Below are 22322 nucleotides of genomic sequence, written 5' to 3'. Positions count from 1 at the left end.
CAATCAAATCCGATGGTAACTCGTGAACCGTTTCATTTGCAAACGTCACCCTACCTGCTTGATCGGAATCAGGCTGATTGACGGTGTAATAGAGCTATCAAAAATAATATGCCTTGAGCTTTGTACTTGAGATGGAAGCATGGAGGACAAGTGGGAACTGGAGGGTGCATTGGAGTCGGCCGAGTGCGGTGACGACGGCGAACCACCGTTCGGGGGCCGCACGATGGCCTTGATGTCCAGTCCGGAGGAAATCGATGGGGTTGGGGTGCTTCGGTCGTGGCTGCCGCCACGATCGCTTCCGTTGTTGGAACCCACGCTGCTCGGTTCGTGGATGTTGTTGCCCCCGATGGTACCATTCAGGGCGTCCCGACTGCAGTTGAGGGCCACTTCGTTGTTGTCCGCCATCGAGATCTCCACGTGCGGCGTCAGGAAGTGCATCGGTGGTGTCGCGTTGTCTATCGAACGCATCGAGTCTCCGGAGTCGCTGAACGCGTTGACGGCGTTCATGGCGGCCAGAGCCGGCAAGAGATTGGCCGGATTATGCTGATCTAGGGCTAGCAGGAGGGACGAGGGGGTTCCTGGGCCAGGGTTATCCAGATCGATACCGTGCCTATTGAAGAAGTGTACCCGGAGGGACTTCATCGTACCCGCTCGGTAACTACAGAGAGGGCAGGTTTTGACGAGATCATGCTGACCAACGTGCTCGTTTTGGAAATGGGCACGCATGGCTATCTGTCTTTGGAATCCTCGATTGCAAATCGGACAATGGTAGGGCAGTGTTTTGGTGTGCGTGGTGAAGTGTTCCGCCAGGTGGTCCTTGCGGAAAAATCGCTTCTGACAGACGCGACATTCGTAGGGTTTGACTCCGGTGTGGCGCATCTTGTGCCGGCGCATGTTCGCGCCATTAGAGAACTTCATATTGCACACATCGCATTCGAATAGTTTTCGGTTGCCATTGTTGTTGTTGTTATTGTTGTTGTTGTTCGCATGTAGCAGGTTGTTGTTATTAATTGCACTCGAGTTGTTGTTGTTGTTGAGGTTATTTTTGAGGCTCTCCAAGAGTTGTGCGGCGGCAGAACTGGGTGTCGTTGGTTCCGAATGATCGGAGAGGTTGTCGTCGACGTTGTTGCCGCGGTTGGCCTCATTGAGACTGGCATTGTGACTGGCTCGTAGCGCCGAGATCGTCGTCGAAAGACACGTGGCCAAGGCGCTGCTATCCATGCTGGAGTCTATGTTCCGCTCCATATCACAATCAGGTTCTTCCTTGGCCTTCATGATTATACTCGCGGGGGGCTCCATCATGGTGAGTGACGAGCCTGTTGTTGAGGAGGTGGTCGTGGAGCCCCCGCCTAACGCAACTGCGAGTCCTAGTCCATGGGAACCAGCTGAATCCGGTTCACCACTGGACATTATACTCCGCGCGATGATGTTGAAAGCTTTTTGGTTCCCCGGGTAGACTGAAAAGGTGATGCTGTGGCATTCAGGTTGGTAGATCTGCAATGGGTTAAAAGGAGAGATAGAAAGCTCATTAGTTATGGGTTCGATCATTAAGCCCGATAACAGGTTCATCAGATCAGTAGAACAGGATGTGGCATTAATTGCTCACCACGTTAGTCCAGGAGCAACTCCGTGCGAATTATTGAGGGTTATAGAGGAAAGTGGGCCTACCAGCCCAATGAAAGAAAAACGACCCTTTCCGGCCGGACTCGAAAACGTTAAAACCAAAACGCAAAGAAACCAGATTGATCAACCTGGTTCAATTTCGCGCTGCTCACCTGGCTGGGGTTTTGTTTGTGTAGCCGAGCCGCCGATCCGAGCGCGCGCGTAACATTTCCAACTCCCATTAAATAAACAGAGCGCGATCGCACCAAAGAGTCATTAAAAAATTGGGACTTGTTACGAAGCCTCCGCGGAGCCGCGATCGCGCCGCTTTCATGGCTGGCAGCGAATTATTTTATAGTGAGGCACATGGTTGTAAAACTAACGATGATTATTTGCTTAATTTCACTGAGCAATCGACTGTAGTTTTAGGGCTACATGAAAAGTACTGTAACTATGCTAGAATTTGATAATTTTTAAAAGTAAATCGAACACAGACACCTCCAACATGAAAACTCCATATGAATAAACGTTCTTCTGAACGTTTTTTTATAATGCTCAGTCATAATGGCAATACATTTCACTGGTCATTTCAACTATTATTTTGAGCAATTTTGTGCAACGCCAAATAAGGTGAACATTTTATTGTTTTATACAATATGTCACATTATTTTATTTAAACATTTTTAAAAAGGAATCTCTTGCTTGAATTTAAAAAGGAATATCTTGCTTAGAATAGATCATAACCAGCCCTGTTCAACCCGCATGGTTTGATTTGTGGAGAAGACGGGGTGCGTGAAGCTTTTAGCTCTGCTACCAGAGACAAGGCCCCCAACCAGCAGCCCAGACGTAATTCTCTTTCCCAAGAGAGTGAGAGTTACGAAAACGCACAATTGGCTGACTGGCTGCGCCGCGACTCATCACAATCAACATCACCATCAGCAGCAGCAGCAGCACCACCAAAAGGGGAGCCAGCGCGAAACTAGCGCGGATCTACCTGCCATGACGCGCCCCTCTGCCATATGCTCCCCCCGGGCCCCAATCCACGGCACCTCGTCATCGTCGTAAGAGAGTGAAAATGAGGCGCGCGGGAAACGAAAGTTTTTATTTTCAATCGCTTTTTATAGGAGTGAAACGTGCCCGAGACGACCCGCGATATAGGTCGGAATGTCCGAGTAGCGTCTGCCACCGTCTGACGCGCCGTGGTTTATTCCGCCGATGCGCGACGACAGGTAGGAGCTAAATTGATCTACTTATGCTGACGGTCGGTGTGATGACGAAAACCAGTGGGACAGGTGTCATCATCTTGAGTTGTTTTATTGCGGTGAGCATGGGATTGGCAAATTTATGGAACAGGATCGTACGGCTGTAGTACTGTAGGTACACTTAACTGATTCAAAATATTGAATAATCATTTTTGAATGAATGATTTTTTTTTGAGAATTCAAGAAGACCCTAAGGGTGATCCTTAAGGACAAGTCTCCCAGATCTAAAACAAAAAGCAAGTTTTCAAGGGCACCCCACTCATTTTTGAAGCAACGCACAACTGTCATCTGTATTTGCCCAGCTTTGCTGCGTCTGAAAAAATGAAAATGACAGTTGTGTGTTGCTTCCGTTCTTAATGGGGTGCCCATGAAAACGCTTTTTGTTTTGGACTCCAGAGACCTTTCTATGCCTTTCTATATTACAATACGACAGTTCTTTTTCGTTGCATCTTATATAACATCTAGACTAGAACGCGAATTTTATAGTAATCTTGATAAAAGTGACTTAACTAAAGCTCTGGTTTTGACTAGTCCAACTCTACTGCGGGGGAGACAAGCGCCCATATGGGGCAAAAAGGCACCTTTCTAAAAACACTTTTTTAACAGAAATTTATTGCCTATGATCGCATATCACTCTTATCTTTGCTGGATTTCCTATTCATATAGGGCAAATATGCGGCAGTTTATTAGAGCGTCAATATGAAGTACAGAAATGAGTTTAATATTTCATTAATTTTAATAATGTACGTTACTGAACTGATACAACGCATAGTATATCATAATATTCAACTTTACGGCTAGGTAGTCTTGATTAGTAGAAACGAGTTTATTCGTTGCTCAACGTTTCTACACGGCGATTGTGTCTTCATCAAAGGGTAATAAACGATACAAATAATTATCCCCTGAGGAAGACACAATCCCCGTGTCGAAGCGTTGGGCTACGAATAACTGCGTTTCTTCTAATCTAGACTGCGTAGCCATAAAGTTAAGTATAAAAGTTACAGCCGATCTTGTATCAAAAGTAAATCATAATTTTGGGTTGTGCAAAACAGTTTTACTATTTTATCTACTTGGTCAAGATTTTTATTCAACAATATGTCCTAATGTTGATTCCTTATTAAAAAACCCAAATTTAAACCAACTTTTGCTAATTTATCTGTATTAATCTGATTAATTTTATTTCTAAAATATTTTTTTAGTGTCAAGTCTTTTGTTAGATTGTAGTTTAGCAGTGTGCGAGATTATCTAAAGAAAAAAAGACATAATAGCTGTAAAATCAAGGGTTGCTCATCTTTCCCCGGGTGTCAAACTTGCCCCGTCCTACCCTGTTAAGAAATTTGTGGAGTTTGCACAAATTGGTCAAATACACTTGCCATAAGATTAGTTAGTACGAATTCATTTATCTTCACGAATACGTATTTCAACTTCGACAGTAAGATCGGCTCTCGAGTCAATACAAGACTAAGCACTGGAGGACACTCATACTGAGTCGTATGAAAAACAAACAAATCTGTTAATCTAAAAAGCGATGGAATTGAAAATTTGTAATTATCGCCTAAGATTGGTACGCTTGAAAATGGGCGTTTGTATCCTGTGCCAGAAACAACAATCACGGTTTTAGCTTTTGATCCAGTTTAGTTATTAACGAAAGGAAACCCCATTATTTTGGCTATTGCTTTTCAACCCACCTGGCCCACTTTCAGTTGGCAGCAATGTCACTTGATTCATCATCGAATGAAACTTGCTGCGAGCAAGTCGAAAATAAATTGTTGGAAGCAAACCGAAGATAAAATAAACAAGAGACAAATTGCAAGGTGCCAATTAAAAGAGTAAAAATTTGGAAGTGATACAAATCCTAATAGCGATAGATTAGAAAGAATGCAAGTTGTATGAAAGAAGAATGGGAAGTGAGACAAATTGAGAGAGAAACAATTTGAAAGGGAGACAAATTGGAAAAGAGACACATTGAAAGAGAGTCAAGATAGAAGAAGACAAATTTGAAAAGGGAAAAATGAAGACCATCCAGATTAGACTGAAGACGAATTTGAAGAGAGGCAAAGAGGAATGAAATTAAAGGGAGGAAATTTGGAAGAGACAGAGGGACAAAGAAAGTAACACAAACTAAACATTATATAAATCGGAAGGAAGACAAATCGGAAGATAGGTATATTGGAATAAAGTTAAATTGGAAGAGAGATAAATTGGAAGGAGACAAATAGGAAGAGAGAAAAATATGAAGGAGACAAATTGTTATGATAGGTAGATTAGAAAAGAGACATATCTGAAGAAAGAAAAATTAAAAAAAAAACATCGTAAGAAAGAAAAATTGGAAAAGAGACTAATTGAAACACAAACTAACTGGAAGAAAAACAAATCAGAAGGAGACAAATTGAAGAATAGGCAGTTTGAAGTATAGTTCGAATGAGTGAATATAGTTCGTAGGAAAATAGAAAATTTGGAACATTACCTAAACTGGATTTGGTTTTTTAAGCAGTTTGTTTAGTTGACCCCACGAAAAAATCGAAGATAAATCAGATGGTATTTAAAAAGATGGGGAAATTGAGATAGATATTTGCCTTTGTATGTTTGTAGACGAAAGAATAACTTTTGGCTGTTACGCCATTTTCAAATGTTGGTCTAAAATTTGGAAAAAAGAAAAATTGGAAGTGATAAAAAATTTAAGGAGAAGCAGGATAGAAGGCAGGCAAATTGATTGAGAGAAGAATGGGAAGTGAGATAATATGAAAGACAAACAAATTGTAGGAAAGACAAATTGCGATGAGGAGGGTGAGGATTATGACCGCACAATTCGTTGTTGCTACTCCGTGATTGACTAGAACTTGCGAAATTGTATAGAGAACACAATAAATGGGGCTTGGGACTAGCTACCCATTCTCAATGTACATGTTTCGGGAGCTCAAATATCTAAAGTTAATAACGGCGCCGGACACGTCCTTACGGTCATATAGGATGGGAAGGATTGTAAGTCCGGCTCTCGTTGCTACTAGAGACTGAGTATACCTCTGCATATCCACGATTGTCTTGGGATAGGATATCGTTTTAGTTACAAAGGATAATTTATCTGGATTCACTTCGGTGAGTGATACAATCTACGGGATGGGAAAAAACACTAATTTGCTGTCTCGCCACGTGAAATATGTTAAGCCATGCACGCCCGGAGGCATATGAAAACAGAGGGGAAACGTTTTGGACGACCGAACGGACGCGCAGTACTCTGTACTTACTTGTCCGATAGCTTCTGCAAACAATTGAAGATCGCACTAGTTTCGACCGGAGCAAAGCGCATTACATGCGCATGAGCCACCGAACACGATATTTTATTATTTTCCCGACGATTGAAACACGCACTGCACTTACTTGCTCAATGGCTATTGCAAACTCGCTTGTAAGAAAGACAAAGACAGAGTGAAGGTCATAAAGGAGTGAAGACTAATTAGAGGAGGGATAAAATTAAAAAAAAAAGGAAAAATTAAAATTGGAGGCCATAAAAATTGGCAAATTGAGGATGAACAGTTAAAACTAGATTTGAAAGAAAGACAAATTGTGGGAGAGATAGATTGGAAGTAAAACAAATTGGAAGAGAGACAAATTGAAAGAGGAAAAATGGAAAGTCATACAAAAATGAAAGCAAGACAAAAATTAAAGGAATTCAAATATGAAGAGAGAGAAATTGCAAAAGATACGATTTGGAAGCGAGACTTAATCGAAAGAGAGGCAAAAAGCATGAGAGTCAAATTGAAAAATGAACAAATTGAAAGAGGATAGGCAGATCGCAAGAGATTTCGCAAAAGAGATTAATTGAATGAGAGTCGCTTTTCTAGAAAAATCAAAAGGAGACAATTTGAAGGATGGGTAAATTGGCAGAGAGAGAGAAATATTTGAAGAGACAAGAATTGTAAGGGAGATGAATTGGAAGTGAGACGAAATGGAAGACAAACAAATAGGAAGAGAGACAATTTGGAACAGATAGATAATTCGGAAGAAAGACAAATTTAAACAGTGGATAATTGGATGAGAGACAGTGGAATGAAAGTGAAACGTTTGGAAAGAAAGATAAATTGCAAGGGAGACAAATTTGAAGGGAGAGACAATTTGAAAGAAATACAAATTGGTAGATAGGTTGGAAGAAAGAAAAACCGAAGGAAAAAAAGACAAATAGAAAAAGAGATAGATTGGAAAAGATCTACAAAAAGATCAATTGAAACGATTGGCTAGTTTGAAAATAGACAATTAAAAGCAGAAACATTGAACAAATTGGAAGCGAGACAAATTGGAAGAGAAATTGGAATGGAAACTAAATGAAACAAATTGGAAGAAAGACAAATACGAAATGAGACCAATTGAAAGAGAAACATAATGCAAAGTAAGGCAAATTTGAATAAAGACAAACTGGAAAAGTTAAAATTTGGAAGGAAGACAAATCAAAATAGAGGCAACGTGGAAAAGAGTCATACTGGAAGAAAGACAAGGTGATGGATAGATAATTTAAAGGGGGGAAACATAGAAGAAGAAAAAATTGGAATAGAGAAGATTTGGAGGAGAACCTAATTAGTAGAGAAACATTTCGGAGAGAGATGAATTGGAAGAGAGTCAAGTAAGAAGAGAGATAAATCAGAACAATTTGAAAGGGAGATATGTGAGAAATTGGAGAAATTGGAAGATAGAAAAATTAGATGAGGGATAAATTGGATGAGATAATAATAGGAAGAGAAAAATTTTGGGAAAGAGATAAATTGGAAGAAACTTAAAATGGATTGAAGGAAAGATGAATGGGATAAGAAACTTATTGGGAATGATTCAAATAGGAATAAAAAATGGAAGAGAGACAATGCGGAAGGAAATTTAGGGATAGGCAGTTTGGAAGAGTGACAATTTGATAGGCAGAAACATTGGGAAGAGGCAAATTGAAAGAAAGACAAGAAAAATCTTGGAAGAAATACTTCGGAAAAGAAACAATTTAGCAGAGAGTCAAAATTGAAGCAAGACAAATCGAAAAAGAAGTGGATTGGAGGAGAGGCAAATTGGAAGAAAGACCAATTGACCTTTTCGAACAAAAAAATTTCATTCGCTCAATCGAATCTTTAATTTATTTAATTCCGAAGAATTATTGTTTTTTCAATCAATCGATATTTTTTACGCCTTTTTTTTTAATTTCGAAAAATGCTTCAATTTTATTTTGACCCTAACAGGTGCCTGATTTTGGACCAAGATCAGAAAATGTGTGTTTAGAAAAATGGGATTTTAAATAGGTCAAAGAATCGACTGGGACTAATAAAAGACATATTTTTTATGGAACACAAGCAGGCTGGCGACAAATTGAAGGATAGATTTTAAACAGATTGGAAGAAGGACATTTTGAAGGGAGAAAGTATTGGAAGAAAGACAAATTGCAAACAATTGACCTTTCCAGTCAAACATTTTTTATGCGCTCAATCGATTCTTTATTTTATTTAAGGTCAACTTACCCAAAGAACCCATATATTTTGACGCATCTAAGAATTTTAAAAGTTTAAAATAAAAAATCAAAAAAGGGCTGTTTTTGGAGATTGGCATAATATTTGCTCGATTTCAAACGAACATCGGGTGAATTTGTCAGGCCGGTTCTCACGTGCAGCACTCTTTCGGCTTTTGTTTTCGATTTTTAAAATAGTTAGAGGCTTAAAAATATGGGTTCTTTGGGAAAGTAGACCTTAAATAAGCCAAAGAATCGATTGCGACAATAACATGCGATGCAACTTTTGACGGGAAAGGTCAATTCAAATTTGAAACGAGAAATCGAAATCAAGTCAAATCGAATGAGGGTCAGATTAGAAGATTGATTGGAAGAGAGACAAATGGAAAGAAAGAAAAATTGAAAAAAGACAAATTGGAAGGTTCAATCAAAGTAAATTCACTTGCCATAAGACGAGTTTGTACAATCCCATTTAATTCCACCACCTTATTGTACCTCGACCTTAACAGTAAGGTCATCTTAAGTGTTTCGTACTTGACTCGTGACAAGTGAAGACATTCCACTAAAAAGATCAAAATAATTTTCTTAACAAAGTTAATTGCCTATTTTCCGAGTATTGGATTACCCGACTTGGACATTAATTTACAATGTTGCGAAGTTGCAAAGGCCAACGGAGACCGTTCGTAGCTTGGTTGGTTAAAAGCACCTGTCTAGCCTACTGAGGGTCGTGGGTTCGAGTCCCATCGAAAGAAAGTGATTACCTCCAATACATTTTTCATCCACATAATGTACATATTCACAGCTGAGTTTTCAGAATGAATTGGAAGACAGATAAATAAATAAGAGAAATATAGACAGAGAGACTCATTGCAATAGACACAAATTAAAGAAAAGGCAGACGTTTAGCAGAAGCCATCGGGCATGCATGGTGTTACTGTGTGGGACGGAGAAGTTAAATGGTTAGTGTTTGGAGGATCGTACATTTGTGTTTCGCGTCGCTATGTTTGAAAAAAAGCAAGACCAAAAACATTGAGGGTGCACGATTAGTGCGTGTACTACGTCTCGCTTTGGTTGAACGATGCTTCACGGTTTGCAGAAGCCATGCGACATCATGGTGTGGGTTTTTTTTTTCGCGGAACGGTGATAGTAAATAATTAGTGTTTGAAGGAACGTTCATTTGAATAACGCGTCGCTTAGGCCGAATAAAACGCTCGTTTGTGAAAGCTTAACATGATACTTTTATTTTCCGAGATTTTTTTAAATCATTGTGTAGAACAAAACAACATGGTCGCATCACTGTGCAAAAACCACTTACGAACGATCCTTCCATCTTCCTAGCTGACTACATGAATGTAGATGTGAATCTCTGAAACTGAATATCTAATCCGAGCCAGCTATATTGTGTTGATTCATTGTACAAATTTGCTAATTGTAAATTATGAGTAGCAACCATGCGTGGGTAGAGGAAAACAGCAAAAGAATATCAATTTTTTTTAATTGTGATGGTTACTTTTGACTAGGGCTTCCATTGTCGGTAAGGATTTCCCGGGATTCCCGATGTCCGGGATATTAACATTAGTTTCCCGAATTTCGAATGTTTTTACAGGTTTTGAGTCTCGTTAACTAAATCTAAGGTACTAATTAATTATACTTTTACTAAAATTTGCTCTTTGTTCTCTTAATAAAACTTCATTTTTTCAATTGATGGAGGAAATGTTCTCTTTCAATAAATAAACCAAAATCCTTTTGATTTCCCTATATCCACATAATGATAATAAATGAAGTCATTTAAAAGAAGAGTTGCTACTGAAAAGTGCGATGCAATCCTAAACCGTTTAGAAAGAGCCGGAACAAAGCAATAGTGTCTTTGAGAACGCAGATGCTTGTGCAGAGCGACATGTTTCAAATATCACATATCTTTGAGTACTATGTGGATACTTCAGAAGGCGACAAGAAAAATCTCATCAGGACTCTGCAGACCTTATGCTTGAACAAGATCTAGAATCTGCAAAATAAAGATGAAATCTCTAAAATCTCTGGTGCGAAAGAGATAAAGCTTTTGGATATGGGCGACAAACTTGCTCAGAAACTTCAACAATTCTATGTCCAGTGAAAGTGAGCTCTTACTTTCAATCTCAGCAATTATATGCCGTGAAAGTAGTTCAAGTCTGTGTTTCGTATTTTTCTGTAGGAATGGGGTTAAATCGTTGGTATTTTATTTTAAAGATTTCATTTTCATTACGTTTTCGAAAAATATCTGCGATTCAACGAGTCAGCTCAAAATCGCTTTCGTATGATGAAGATATGCTTTTCATAAAATTTTCAGCTAAATCGCACTAAATTTTGAGGTGGCTAAAATCGATTTTGCGTGTTTTTGTGTTTTCTCAGACTTCTAAAAGAATCTATCGAAGGATAGGAATACAACATGTAGATAAACTGGGCGGCATATTTTTTTTATTCAACCTAATAAGAATAAAGGAAAGATAAAATAAATTGGCTAGCTTCTTACTTTTGTAATTTATTGTACACGCAGCAGCAAAATCGACTTTCAAACAGTTCTATGGCAAAATAGTCTGAGCTCCAAAATTTGTTTATGATAATAATTCTGAATAAATTTCTGTCGATTAAAGCGCTCAAATTTATTTCCCGGGATTCCGGGAAATCCCGGGAAATTTCGATTTTATTTCCCGTTTCCCGGGAAGTTGATTCCCGGAAAAATTGGAAGCCCTACTTTTGACTATTTCGGCACCAGCGTTTCAAAAGGACAAAACTACTTTTACAAACAAGGACACGTCACTGGTGGAATAATTTGAGCTCACCCACGCAATCCAACAACACTGATGCAAGCAGCGAATCCTCATCTTTAATTAAATGGTGCTGGATGCATGGATAAGCACAAAGCCCACCAGTATGTGCCACCAGAGTCGTGAGAAGCTCTTGTTTACAAAAGCAGTTACGCATTTTTTAATTGTTGGTGCCGATTTTAAGAATATCCAGGAGAATAGAATAGTTGATCGTTGAGTTTTAAATTGATTTAACAGAAATTCTTTTTTTTCTTGGAGACACATGCATTTTTTATGATTGTCAGGCTTATCTTTTTGCTAGCAAGCTGTTTTATAATTCAAGTTTTTTGTTAGTTCTATTTAGGAAGATATGGATTTTTTGGGTATTCAAATTTTATTCTGTTTCCCACAATTTGTACATTACTATTAATCTCGTATTTTCAGGATTCTTTCAACTTCAACTCTGTTCATAAAATTTTAAAATAGGTCTTTTTTATTGGTGGTAATAAATACTTTTAACGGGGTGACAATGGGCCTAAGGTAAGAGTGTGCATTTTCGATTCCTGATTACGACGATTTCCTAATAATAATATTATTTACATTCTTTAAATTTTTTAATTCTTCTAGAATTACCTGAACACCTGACAAGGCTGCTTAAACTCTCATCGCGTTTAGTTATTTAGATTTCTATTTGTCACATCTTTACTGAACATAAATTGTCAACTGTTGCGGGAACTGTTCATGTCAACTAATATAAAAACACAGATGTGGCTCGTAGTCATAGGTTTCAGTATGACTGATCCTCCTACAACAGGAATTCTACATGACAATACAGTGTAGATGATGATATCCTTGCTAGTAGGCTTTTTATAGCCTGCTTTTGGTTTATTGTTTTAAAATCACGCAATTGTTAATAATAATTCTGTGGGACACTAAGCTGTGAGACAGCAATGTCTCAGTTGATGTTAAACCAGTACGAGAAGGAAACAACATATTGTATTGACAACAATTTCTAAACCAGGCAACTACTCCAGTTTTCCTCAATAAAAAGCCTCTATTAGCTATCCCAGAGGAATCGACCTGAAGGACCGCAACAGTAGTCCGTCCTAAGTCAATTTTCTTTGAGGGGTAACTTGTTCCAAATAGGATCCCGAGAACTTGTCGAAGCATCGTAACGAAACGAAACGGGCGGCGGCGACACTTCGCCACAGCAGCATGACGATCCAGCTAACGAACCAACGAACTTGATTACCATGCGCAGCTCCAGCCCCCGGCCATTGAGAAGCGTCGCGACTCGCGAGAGAGCGCACCCACCAGCCGCAGCCGTACCGTCACCAGAGCGTGCAGCGTGCAACAGATCGCGGCCGATTATTGCGTGTTACGTTATTGGCTATATATGCTTTTGATGCTGATGAGACAGCTCTGAGGTGCACGCTTGTGCGACTGTTATGGTGGCGCGATCACAACGCATATCAATCTGGTGCGTTGGATGAACTAAATATGGCACTCGCCGTTGTCGTCGCTGCACGGGTGGATGGCACCAGCTTCAGGGGGATTGGAGAGACTCTAAAAAAATTAATGCGGCGACGTAACCGCATTAGTTCAGGTCTTCTTTATTCACTAGCATCCCATCCTTCAGCCGAAATGAGACATTGCCGTCTCACAGATTAGTGATTATCAAGTATTGTAGCAGTTGTTCAAAGTTTGTGAGGCAAGCACCATTTATGAATATTCAATGATGATATCATGAGAAGCCAAGAAAGACTCTATCATCTAAAATAGCCTACATTAGATCGGGAGTCGATTACACTTAATTCTATAAAATCTAATGTAATTTTTTTTTGCAAAATTGGTCCATTTTGCGGATTTTTGCGAAAAATCATAATACGAATAAATCAAACGGATTTTTTGAACTGGAAACTTTTTTTTACACGGAATGTAGTGCTACGTAAACCCCGATTTTGAATGTTGGTAAAAAACTATTCATGAGCATGAGCATGAGCATGATTGACCGCCCACGGTTGCTACTCCGTTATTGCCAGGTCAGCTGTAATTACACAGAGAACCAACAGATGAAGTTTGGGACTAACGTCATCTTCAATGTGTAAGAACTGGTGACCCAAAAATAAGCAATACCAGCGCCGGCCGTGTCCGAATGCAGGTCAATTGAGGAATAGGTAGGAAATTGTTGACGTGATACTCGCTTTGATAGAAGCCGACGAGTCATCTGCACTTCCACGAGAAATCACTGGGATGTTGGATATATGGGGTAGGTATTGTGACAGGGTTCGTTTTGGTAAACGGTATGCCGTGTATAGCGTGTAGTTTGATCAATTCAAAACATTATCGAACGAACATTAATTATTTTAATTACCCACCGCACTAAGCAGAACAAAATTGTCGATGACCAGCCGATCTCTCTGCTACCCGCACAAAGCAGAACAACATTTTCGATGACCGGCCGATCGTTCTGCTTACTGACGCGAACTGAATCTTCACTTTCTAATTAATGCACTCACCCGCACAAAGCAGAACAACATTTCGATGATCGGTCGATCGTTCTGCTAACCGCACAAAGCAGAACAAATTTTGTGATGACCGGCCGATCGTTCTGCCCACTAAATAAATCACGACTGTATGTGACCTATGAATGCTGAACATTTGTCATTCAAGCAACAAACAAACATGATCCATTTTTCACTCAATTCCGACAGAAAATTTGATACTCCTAAATACTTAAACGTCTCTGAGGCATGTTTTCAAGTACAGCATTGTTATTAATAAAATCTATTCACATATCGACCGCACAAGCAGATCAAAAGCTTCTGATTCTCGCGAACAATCTGCATATATGATCTATTTTTTACCAACCTAATAGGTACTAACAATTCAACTTCAACCACTCTTCAAAGAATTTGCTATGTCTAAAATGCATTTTCTACTAACAAAATGGAAAGCGAGGAAGATTGTTGACAAAAGTGATAGTCAAAATAGAAGCAAAGGCCAGAATAAATATATATTGTGATCTAGGGCTGAATCTGTTATAACTGTTACTGTGAGCACTCGAAACTAGATGGAGATACCCCTGTGCCGATAATAAAAGCCATCAAATAACTGTTTCAAATATAGGGGGAAAATGAGCTTAGAGCAAAGAATGGAGTGCTTCTTCTAGTGAAAATAGTGTTCAACGCGATTCATAACTCTATCAGTCAATAATGACAAGAACGAAGACGCTATTTATGATGGTATATTAGTGAATGTAAATTTGGAAACTATTAGCTCTCGAAGGTTGGACACATAATTTTTAATATCGTTTTAAATTTATAGTTAATATCGACCGATTATTGTGCCCGTGCTAATTTTTGTTGAAGTTATAATTCTCGCGAGAGTTAGAGAGAGATACACAAACGACATCAAATATGGGTGATTTCAGGTGAACAAATAGTAATTTGTTGAAAGAACTCAATATTAAACACATTTTGAACAACTTAATTTAACTTTGTGCTGATTAGGGTAAAATGACCAATAGTATTTGGACCCTACACTACTAAAGATCCACACATATTTAATGGCGAAGATCCATAGATTTTACTTACACGCACAAAATTATTCTCCGCGCAAACTACTTATAAAATCTATATCTAAATAAATTTTAGGTGTGGACTCGAATGAGCAATTATTTTTATTTATGTGTGGGTCCATGCTGATTATTTTAGGGTGGAGCTATTGCAAAAAAAATATAAAGGCGACAGATATACTATATATAGAATTTTTTCGCAGTGAACACTCATATTTGCATTATTACAGCATAATATAAACATTTTTGTACAAAATTTCTAAGGGAGAACCTGCCAAAGGGGAAGTGCAAAATTTCACTACTGGGGGGTCCACTACTGGTTATTTTACCTTTCCGTGTTAGGCGAATGTTGGTAAAAAACTATTCATAGGCTAAACTTAACAAAAGTGAGTTATGTTTAAGTACGTTCCTCTTTTGTTACGATTTGTACTTCATAACTCTCGAAGTCTTGTCTTACGATTGCGCCCTGACGGCACAGTAGCCAATATCAAGAATTTCGAAAGTTTTACAGGATGTGATATTTTTTCTTCTTTCTATGTTTTCTATCTAGTTGTTCATATAGCATATAAACCAACTGCCTTAAAAATGAATAATAATAATAAGTATTTAACAAATTCTGTGGAACCATCGATTTGTTTTTCTAAGGCAACACTCCAAGTCCTAAAACAGTTTTATTTTATTTTCACCAGTCAAAAAATCTCTCAAATCGATTCCGGAAAGCATTACCAAACAAACGCATATCCGTCGTAATCTCAACAATGACCCCTCATCACCGACGGATAGCCACTGGCCAATCCGCAGGAACTGCGGCGAGGTGAAATGTACAGCGGATGGAACGCATCAAAAGTGGGAATCTCGACCGGTGGCGGCGGGCGACGATTAAAAAATATATATTCGCGAAACCAATACGCTGGGCTTGATGGACCGGCGGACGAAAGCGGGAGGTCGTTCGGTTTAACGATTGTAAAATTAACCAAAACGCGCACGATGAAAGAAAGAAAAAAGACGCACGCGAGAGGAAGGTAATGGTTGCCGCATCACAGCCAACAGGAAAATGATGGTAGATAGATAAAGTTTTCATAATAAAATAAAAAAAGCTTCATAAAAAATACTTTACATCAGATTACGCCAGTAAAAAGTTAATATTCTTTTACAATGATATTGGGCGTACGATTGCTGATCACAGAGATATTACTACACTAATCAATAGTGGATCTTTTAACTTGAGTTTTAGTCAAATGTTTTGAGAAACATTTGAATCCTGATAGGCATATGATCGAAATTTATGTTGGAATTGAAACGAAATTAATAAAATAGACGTACTTTGTAACGAGAAGGGCGATACGTGAATTAATCTGAATTTTTGGCATAAAATTTTTCTGCTTTGCCACGGGCGTATATAATTTTGATACAAACTAAAAAACGCCGAATCGATACACACGACGCCGCTGTTGCATGCCGTCGCCGTCCGCTTGATGACTGCTGCAGCAGCGGTGACGACGACGGTCGGCGATCGCGAGAGCCGAGATGTGGGTCGAAAGTTTTTGGGAAACGATTTCTCTGACCTAATTATTGCGAGTTTTTTTTTCTCGCTTTTTCCTCCGACTTTGGCTTGCGATACCACCTTTCGGTGCTGCTAGTAGGGGCACTAGGTAAGGTAGTGTACGACCCTGCTGGGGGAGCGCGGCCGCGGTCTGTTTTGGGGCGAAATAGTGGGTTTTTTGTGTGTGCCTGCCGAAGATGCTCGAGTAGGGAACCGAATCTTTCAAATGCGAAACGGATGGCGGAACCAATTAGCACGGATCTAGTGCTTGTTGGATAATCTCTGAGAAAGTTTCGGGACGGAGGGGTTCCTAAAATGGTCAGTTTCTGGGGGAAAGTAACCGCCGAATGCGATGTATGTGTTTGGCATGCTGATTTAGGAGCCCCGGAGCGCGGAACTGTACGATGGGATGTCGTGTCGTATTATAATTAGGCTGGGCATTATAGCAAAAACGAATAACCCTTTTGATAAGATGTATGCACTAAACATGTCTTAAATAAGCATTCGAAACTGTTGGTTGTCTGTCGGTTGGGAAAGATTGTTTGGCAACGTATCGATAGGAATCAACAATTATGCCGCTGGTATTCATTGTTAAAATACTTTAATGGGCTTAAATAGTAAACTGTTATACACTTCACGTAACAAATGAGTTTAGGAACGAGCTATTTTGTTAGACCGAACAAGCTGATTCGAATAAGTTGTATTTAATTTTATTTGGGAATACATAGTTGATTTGTCGTGATAGATAACTATATGGAATGGATTCCGTTCCGATAATCCTAATCATGCTTATAAAATGATGAAATCGTAAAAAGAAAACAATTCTGAATTTTCACGAGAATTTTCTGATTTTTCAATGAAATTTCACAATAAATTCTTCAGAATATTCCTTGGGAGTTCTTCCGAATTATCATGCTATATTTTTCTGAACTTCCACGGGAAATACTTTCCAACTTCCACGATTTTGATTCCGAATTTCCACGAAAATTTCTCCAAAATTTCCAAAGGAAAGGAGAATGAGCAAAAATGTATGGTCTGTGGTCCATCGGTGTACACAGATGATCCATACCATAGTTCAGGGGTTCTCAACCTTTTTTATAAGAGGTACCCCTTCGAACTTTTGCATTAATTGAGGTACCCCCTCTTGAAAGGAAGCTTCCTAGCCTCTTGAAAGAATAATAATTTTGAAGGGAGGCTTTTGAGCCTTTGGTAAGGAGTTCTTGAATCTCTTGAAAGTAGGCTTCCGCTGCTCTTGATAAGATGGTTTCAGAGCCTTTTGTAGAGAGGCTTTCGAGCCTCTTGAATGGCGGTGTTCGAGCCACTTGAAAGGAGGCTTCCAAGCCTCTTGAAAGAAGAATTCCGAGCTTCTAGAATTGAGGCTTCCAAGGGTCTTGAAAGTACGCTTCCGAGCCTCTTCAAAGGAGTCTTCCGAGCTCTTTGAAAGAAGGCTTCTGATCCTCTTGAAAGGAGGCTTCTGAGCCTCTTGAAAGAAGCTTCTGAATCTCTTGAAAGTATGCTTCCGCACCTCTTGATAAGAGGCTTTTGAGCCCCTAGTAGAAAGGCTTTCGAGCATCTTGAATGGTGGCTTTCTTTCCATCTTTGAATAATGCTTCTGAACCTCTTCAAAGATACCTTGAACCTTCTTGGAAGAAGAATTCTGAGTTTCTTGAAGGGAGGCATCCGAAGCTCTTGAAGAGAGGCTTCCGATTCACTTGGAAGTAGGCTTTCGAGCCTCTTAAAAGGAGCCTCCTTAGCTTTTTGAATGAAGGTTTTCTGTTTTTTTAAAAGTAGGCTTCCGAGCTTCTTGAAAGGAGGCATCCGAGCCTCTTGAAAGAAGTCTTCCGAGCCTCTTGAAAGGAGGCATAGGAGCCTCTTGAAAGAAGTCTTCCGAGTCACTTGAAAGGAGACTTCCGAGCCTCTTGAAAGGAGGCTTCCGAGCCTCTTGAAAGAAGTGTTCCGAGCCTCTTGAAAGGAGGCTTCCGAGCCTCTTGAAAGGAGGCTTCCGATCCTCTTGAAAACATCGATCGAAGCTATTTGAAGAAAGGCTTCTGACTCTCTTAAAATGAGGATTCTGGGCCTCCTGAAAGGAGGCTTCCGGGCCTCTTGAAAGGGGGCTTCCAAACCTTCCTTAGCAGCACGCGAGTTCCATATGGGTTACGACAACTTATATGTGTCCAGATTTATTCATTATAAAGTTGCTGCAACCATTTTTTCCTAACATGTGCGGCTCGGGTTTTACAAGAAGGCTTCTGAACATCTTTAAAGGAGGCATTCGAGCTGCTCTGAAGAAGGCTTCCGAGAAGTGTAGAAGGATGCTTCTAATCCTCTTGCAACGAAATAATGAACTTTTCTGAAAAAAAAAACTTCATGCCTCTGAAACGGAGTCTTCGGAACTTCTAGATTGAGGAGGGTTTGGTTCAATTGGCTTTGATTTACTGATCGCCATGTATATTATGTAAAAGACAAAGTTTTGAAATAAAAAATTACACAATTACCAAAATTTTATCACTAAGGTCTGATTAGAATTGTAATACGTCCGCCATTATGCAGTTTTGTCCGAGGTACCTCTTAGGGCCAGCGAAGGTACCCCCAGGGGTACATGTACCTCAGGTTGAGAACCGCTGCCATAGTTGAAAGATCTCTGAAAAAACTATAAAAAGTGTCTATGGGGTCAAAGTTGTAAATACTGTGAGAAAAGAGTTCTGAAGCGAGTAAAATTTGTCTAGTAGAGTTATCAGGGAATTCCATGAAAAAGGTTAGACTACAGAATGGAGAAATGTACATGTTGCAAACCCTAGTAACATTTTGGTTTTATGCTGGTTTTATAACACTCTTGAAGAGTAAATTATGATCTTCAAGAGCGTTATAAAACTTAAAATGTTATTTGGGTAGGGCAACACCATTTTCTGTAAGGGACGGGGTGAAGGTTGTAAATATAATTCAAACTGCTGTTCGTGATGCAACGGGTAGGACACGGGGGTCATTCTGAAGATTCAAATCTGAGACCGTCACGAAAACTGGTCAGGAAGTATGGGCTAATAACACAGCCGTCTTCCAACCGATTTTAAAGATTTTGATGAAAAATATTAATATCAACAAGCTCTTGAAGATTTTGCTCAACTATAAAAAAAATGCATTCAAGGTGCTAAACTATTGAAAAATTTAAATTCGCCAGGCATTGTTAAAAATCGGTAAACCAACCAATCGCAAACACAGACAATTAGGTTCAATTAAGTTTTCTCGAAGTGCGGACACGTAATATCACAACGATGAGTGCGTTTATGAGGGTCCGCGACGGTAGGCATAAAGACGTTAGGCATAAGTACGTTGGGCATAATGGACGTTAGGTGTAATGGTCGTTAGGCATAATGGACTCTTGGCATAAATCTTCCTTCTTTATGCCATAGGCTGCTCTTTGGGTCATATTATGCCTAACGTCCATTATGCCTAACGTACATTATACTCAACGTCCGTTATGCCTAACGTACTTATGCATAACGTCCTAATGCCTAGCGTACTTATGCCTAACGGGGTATAACCGTTTGTTACCCGCTCATCATTGGAAACAGAATCATCATTTTACACGAGAGAAGGTTCAACCACCATTTTTTTTTTCAAAATGCAAATCATAATCACTTGGTGACGGACGAAATTCTCTGTTGGTAGCAGCACAAGCGCTCCATGCGGGGATTCATAACATTGTACACCCGATTCTGATTTTACACGAATTTTTTTACACGGCCGGAACGCATCCCCCGGAACGCATCCCCCGTGTAAAAAAAGAATCGGATGTATTAGCATGGATGGCCTCTATCGTGTTTCCGCGGCAAATCATAAATTGGCTGACGTTGGCATCAGTAGCAGTGAAATGGAAATTCATTTCAAAATTTTAATTTCCTGCGTGCGCGGTACGAAAAGTCTTTTCCTCTTTGAGCGTGGCTGGGGCCCTGAAAATGGCCGTTTTAGGTGGAGCTACGTCCTTGTTCACTAGGAGATGACGTACTTGGTGTCGTCTTTGGAACCTTCCGAGACGGCGGGCTTGGCCTGCTCGATACGCTCGAAGATGTCGTTTAGGAAGCTGTTTATGATGCTTATCGCCTTCGACGAGACGCTCTGAGCCTTGCTGCCGCCGCTCGTAGCAACCATCATTGCTGCCGCCTTTTCCGCAGCATTTTCGCCGTCGGTGATGTCTGGTTCGGCGCTTCTTTGCGGTAGTTCTGCCGATCGTCGCGAACACCAGATCTCGGCTTGTCAGAATACGTTTGCATGGAGACCAAGGTGGAGTAACGTCACTGCTCGTCGTTGCTCTGCTAGTTCACGTATGATTTCAACCTGAATGACCAATCATTGACATCAGCGTAGTCCATAGCGAAAATGGATAATTGCTCCTGAAAATGAAGCTTGAATATTCGGTGACTAAATTTATATTTAGATGTTCGTTTTGTTCTTTTATTTGTTTTCTACGGATTCAGCCCAACAGTGCATTAATACAGCCGATAACATTCGTCGGGACCACGGTGTACATCACTTCAAAAGGCGTCAAGCCAACATAAACAGCCCTTTTCAGGGCCACCAAATATTCATGGAGGAAGTTGTTGTTTACCGTTTGACCCAACTTCGAAAATTAGCGTGGCCTGCGACAGTGCCCGGTAGAGTGGCAACAGCGATGGCAGTTCAGTGCCTGGTCGATTGGCAGCAACGATGATGCAAGTCCAGCAATCAGCCTTTTGCAGCAGTACCCGCTCCGCTTGCTGGGTGACACCGCCCTCTATTCGTCGGAGCGGGGAAGTGATAGAAGCGTCGGTGCTGCCCGGGTCACTACAAGGGAACATATTCAAAATTTCAAAATAAAATCTTTTACACTTCACGTAATCCAATCATCAAGCCGAATTGTATTTGGCTGAAGGAACTGTTTGGGCAAAACGGTTGTACAACGGTTTAATATGGCCCAAGCGACATACGGCCGAATTGGTAAATTGGCAGAAAAAGCACTCTTCCCTAACACGTCTTTGGCCAAATAGGAAAATGCTTTTGTTTCATTTGGTTCAGCCAAATGTTGATTACTGAATGGGTAATATGGTCAAAAATATTCATCCGTCCGGCAAAATAACATTTTCGGCCAAATGGCCAGATTGGTTTTGGTCTAATGGTTTGTTCGGCCAAATGACATATTCGGCCAAACACATTTCGGCCTTATGTCTATGAGCCAAATGGCCCTACCTGTCGTTTGGCCGAAAGTCATGAAAGTCATTCGACGAAATGCCATTTATTCGAATAACAGGTTAGGACAAAAGTCATCTAGTCAAATGCCATTAGGCCGAATTAAACGTTTGTTCGACACGATTAGATCGAAAATGGTTTGACCGAAAATGACATTTGGCGGAAAGCGACAAACAACGGCCGAAATGGTCGTTTGGCCGAAATGGTCGTTTGGCCGAAATGGTCGTTTGGCCGAAATGGTCGTTTGGCCGAAATGGTCGTTTGGCCGAAATGGTCGTTTGGCCGAAATGGTCGTTTGGCCGAAATGGTCGTTTGGCCGAAATGGTCGTTTGGCCGAAATGGTCGTTTGGCCGAAATGGTCGTTTGGCCGAAATGGTCGTTTGGCCGAAATGGTCGTTTGGCCGAAATGGTCGTTTGGCCGAAATGGTCGTTTGGCCGAAATGGTCGTTTGGCCGAAATGGTCGTTTGGCCGAAATGGTCGTTTGGCCGAAATGGTCGTTTGGCCGAAATGGTCGTTTGGCCGAAATGGTCGTTTGGCCGAAATGGTCGTTTGGCCGAAATGGTCGTTTGGCCGAAATGGTCGTTTGGCCGAAATGGTCGTAGTAGTAGTAGTAGTAGTAGTAGTAGTAGTAGTAGTAGTAGTAGTAGTAGTAGTAGTAGTAGTAGTAGTAGTAGTAGTAGTAGTAGTAGTAGTAGTAGTAGTAGTAGTAGTAGTAGTAGTAGTAGTAGTAGTAGTAGTAGTAGTAGTAGTAGTAGTAGTAGTAGTAGTAGTAGTAGTAGTAGTAGTAGTAGTAGTAGTAGTAGTAGTAGTAGTAGTAGTAGTAGTAGTAGTAGTAGTAGTAGTAGTAGTAGTAGTAGTAGT

The 22322-nt window shown here is 40.1% G+C and overlaps 1 protein-coding gene across 5 annotated transcripts in view; it reads right to left on the bottom strand.

The window, feature by feature from the left end:
- The window catches only part of LOC134226298 (uncharacterized protein DDB_G0271670), a 236034-nt gene that overhangs the window by 18787 nt on the left and 194925 nt on the right, over positions 1-22322 (bottom strand). For 4 of the 5 annotated variants that reach the window (XM_062706981.1, XM_062706982.1, XM_062706980.1 and 1 more), the window contains one exon: positions 55-1494. In XM_062706981.1, the coding sequence (XP_062562965.1) occupies positions 55-1410 (1356 nt within the window). In that variant the 5' untranslated portion in view covers positions 1411-1494. Of the gene's footprint in view, positions 1-54; positions 1495-1606; positions 1700-22322 lie in introns of those variants that run through there. The other variant, XM_062706984.1, reaches the window with a different exon arrangement.

The sequence above is a fragment of the Armigeres subalbatus genome, chromosome 3 (genome assembly GCF_024139115.2).
Source record: "Armigeres subalbatus isolate Guangzhou_Male chromosome 3, GZ_Asu_2, whole genome shotgun sequence".
NCBI classification, from domain to species: Eukaryota; Metazoa; Arthropoda; class Insecta; order Diptera; family Culicidae; genus Armigeres; species Armigeres subalbatus.
This window is presented reverse-complemented; position numbering and strand designations above follow the sequence as displayed.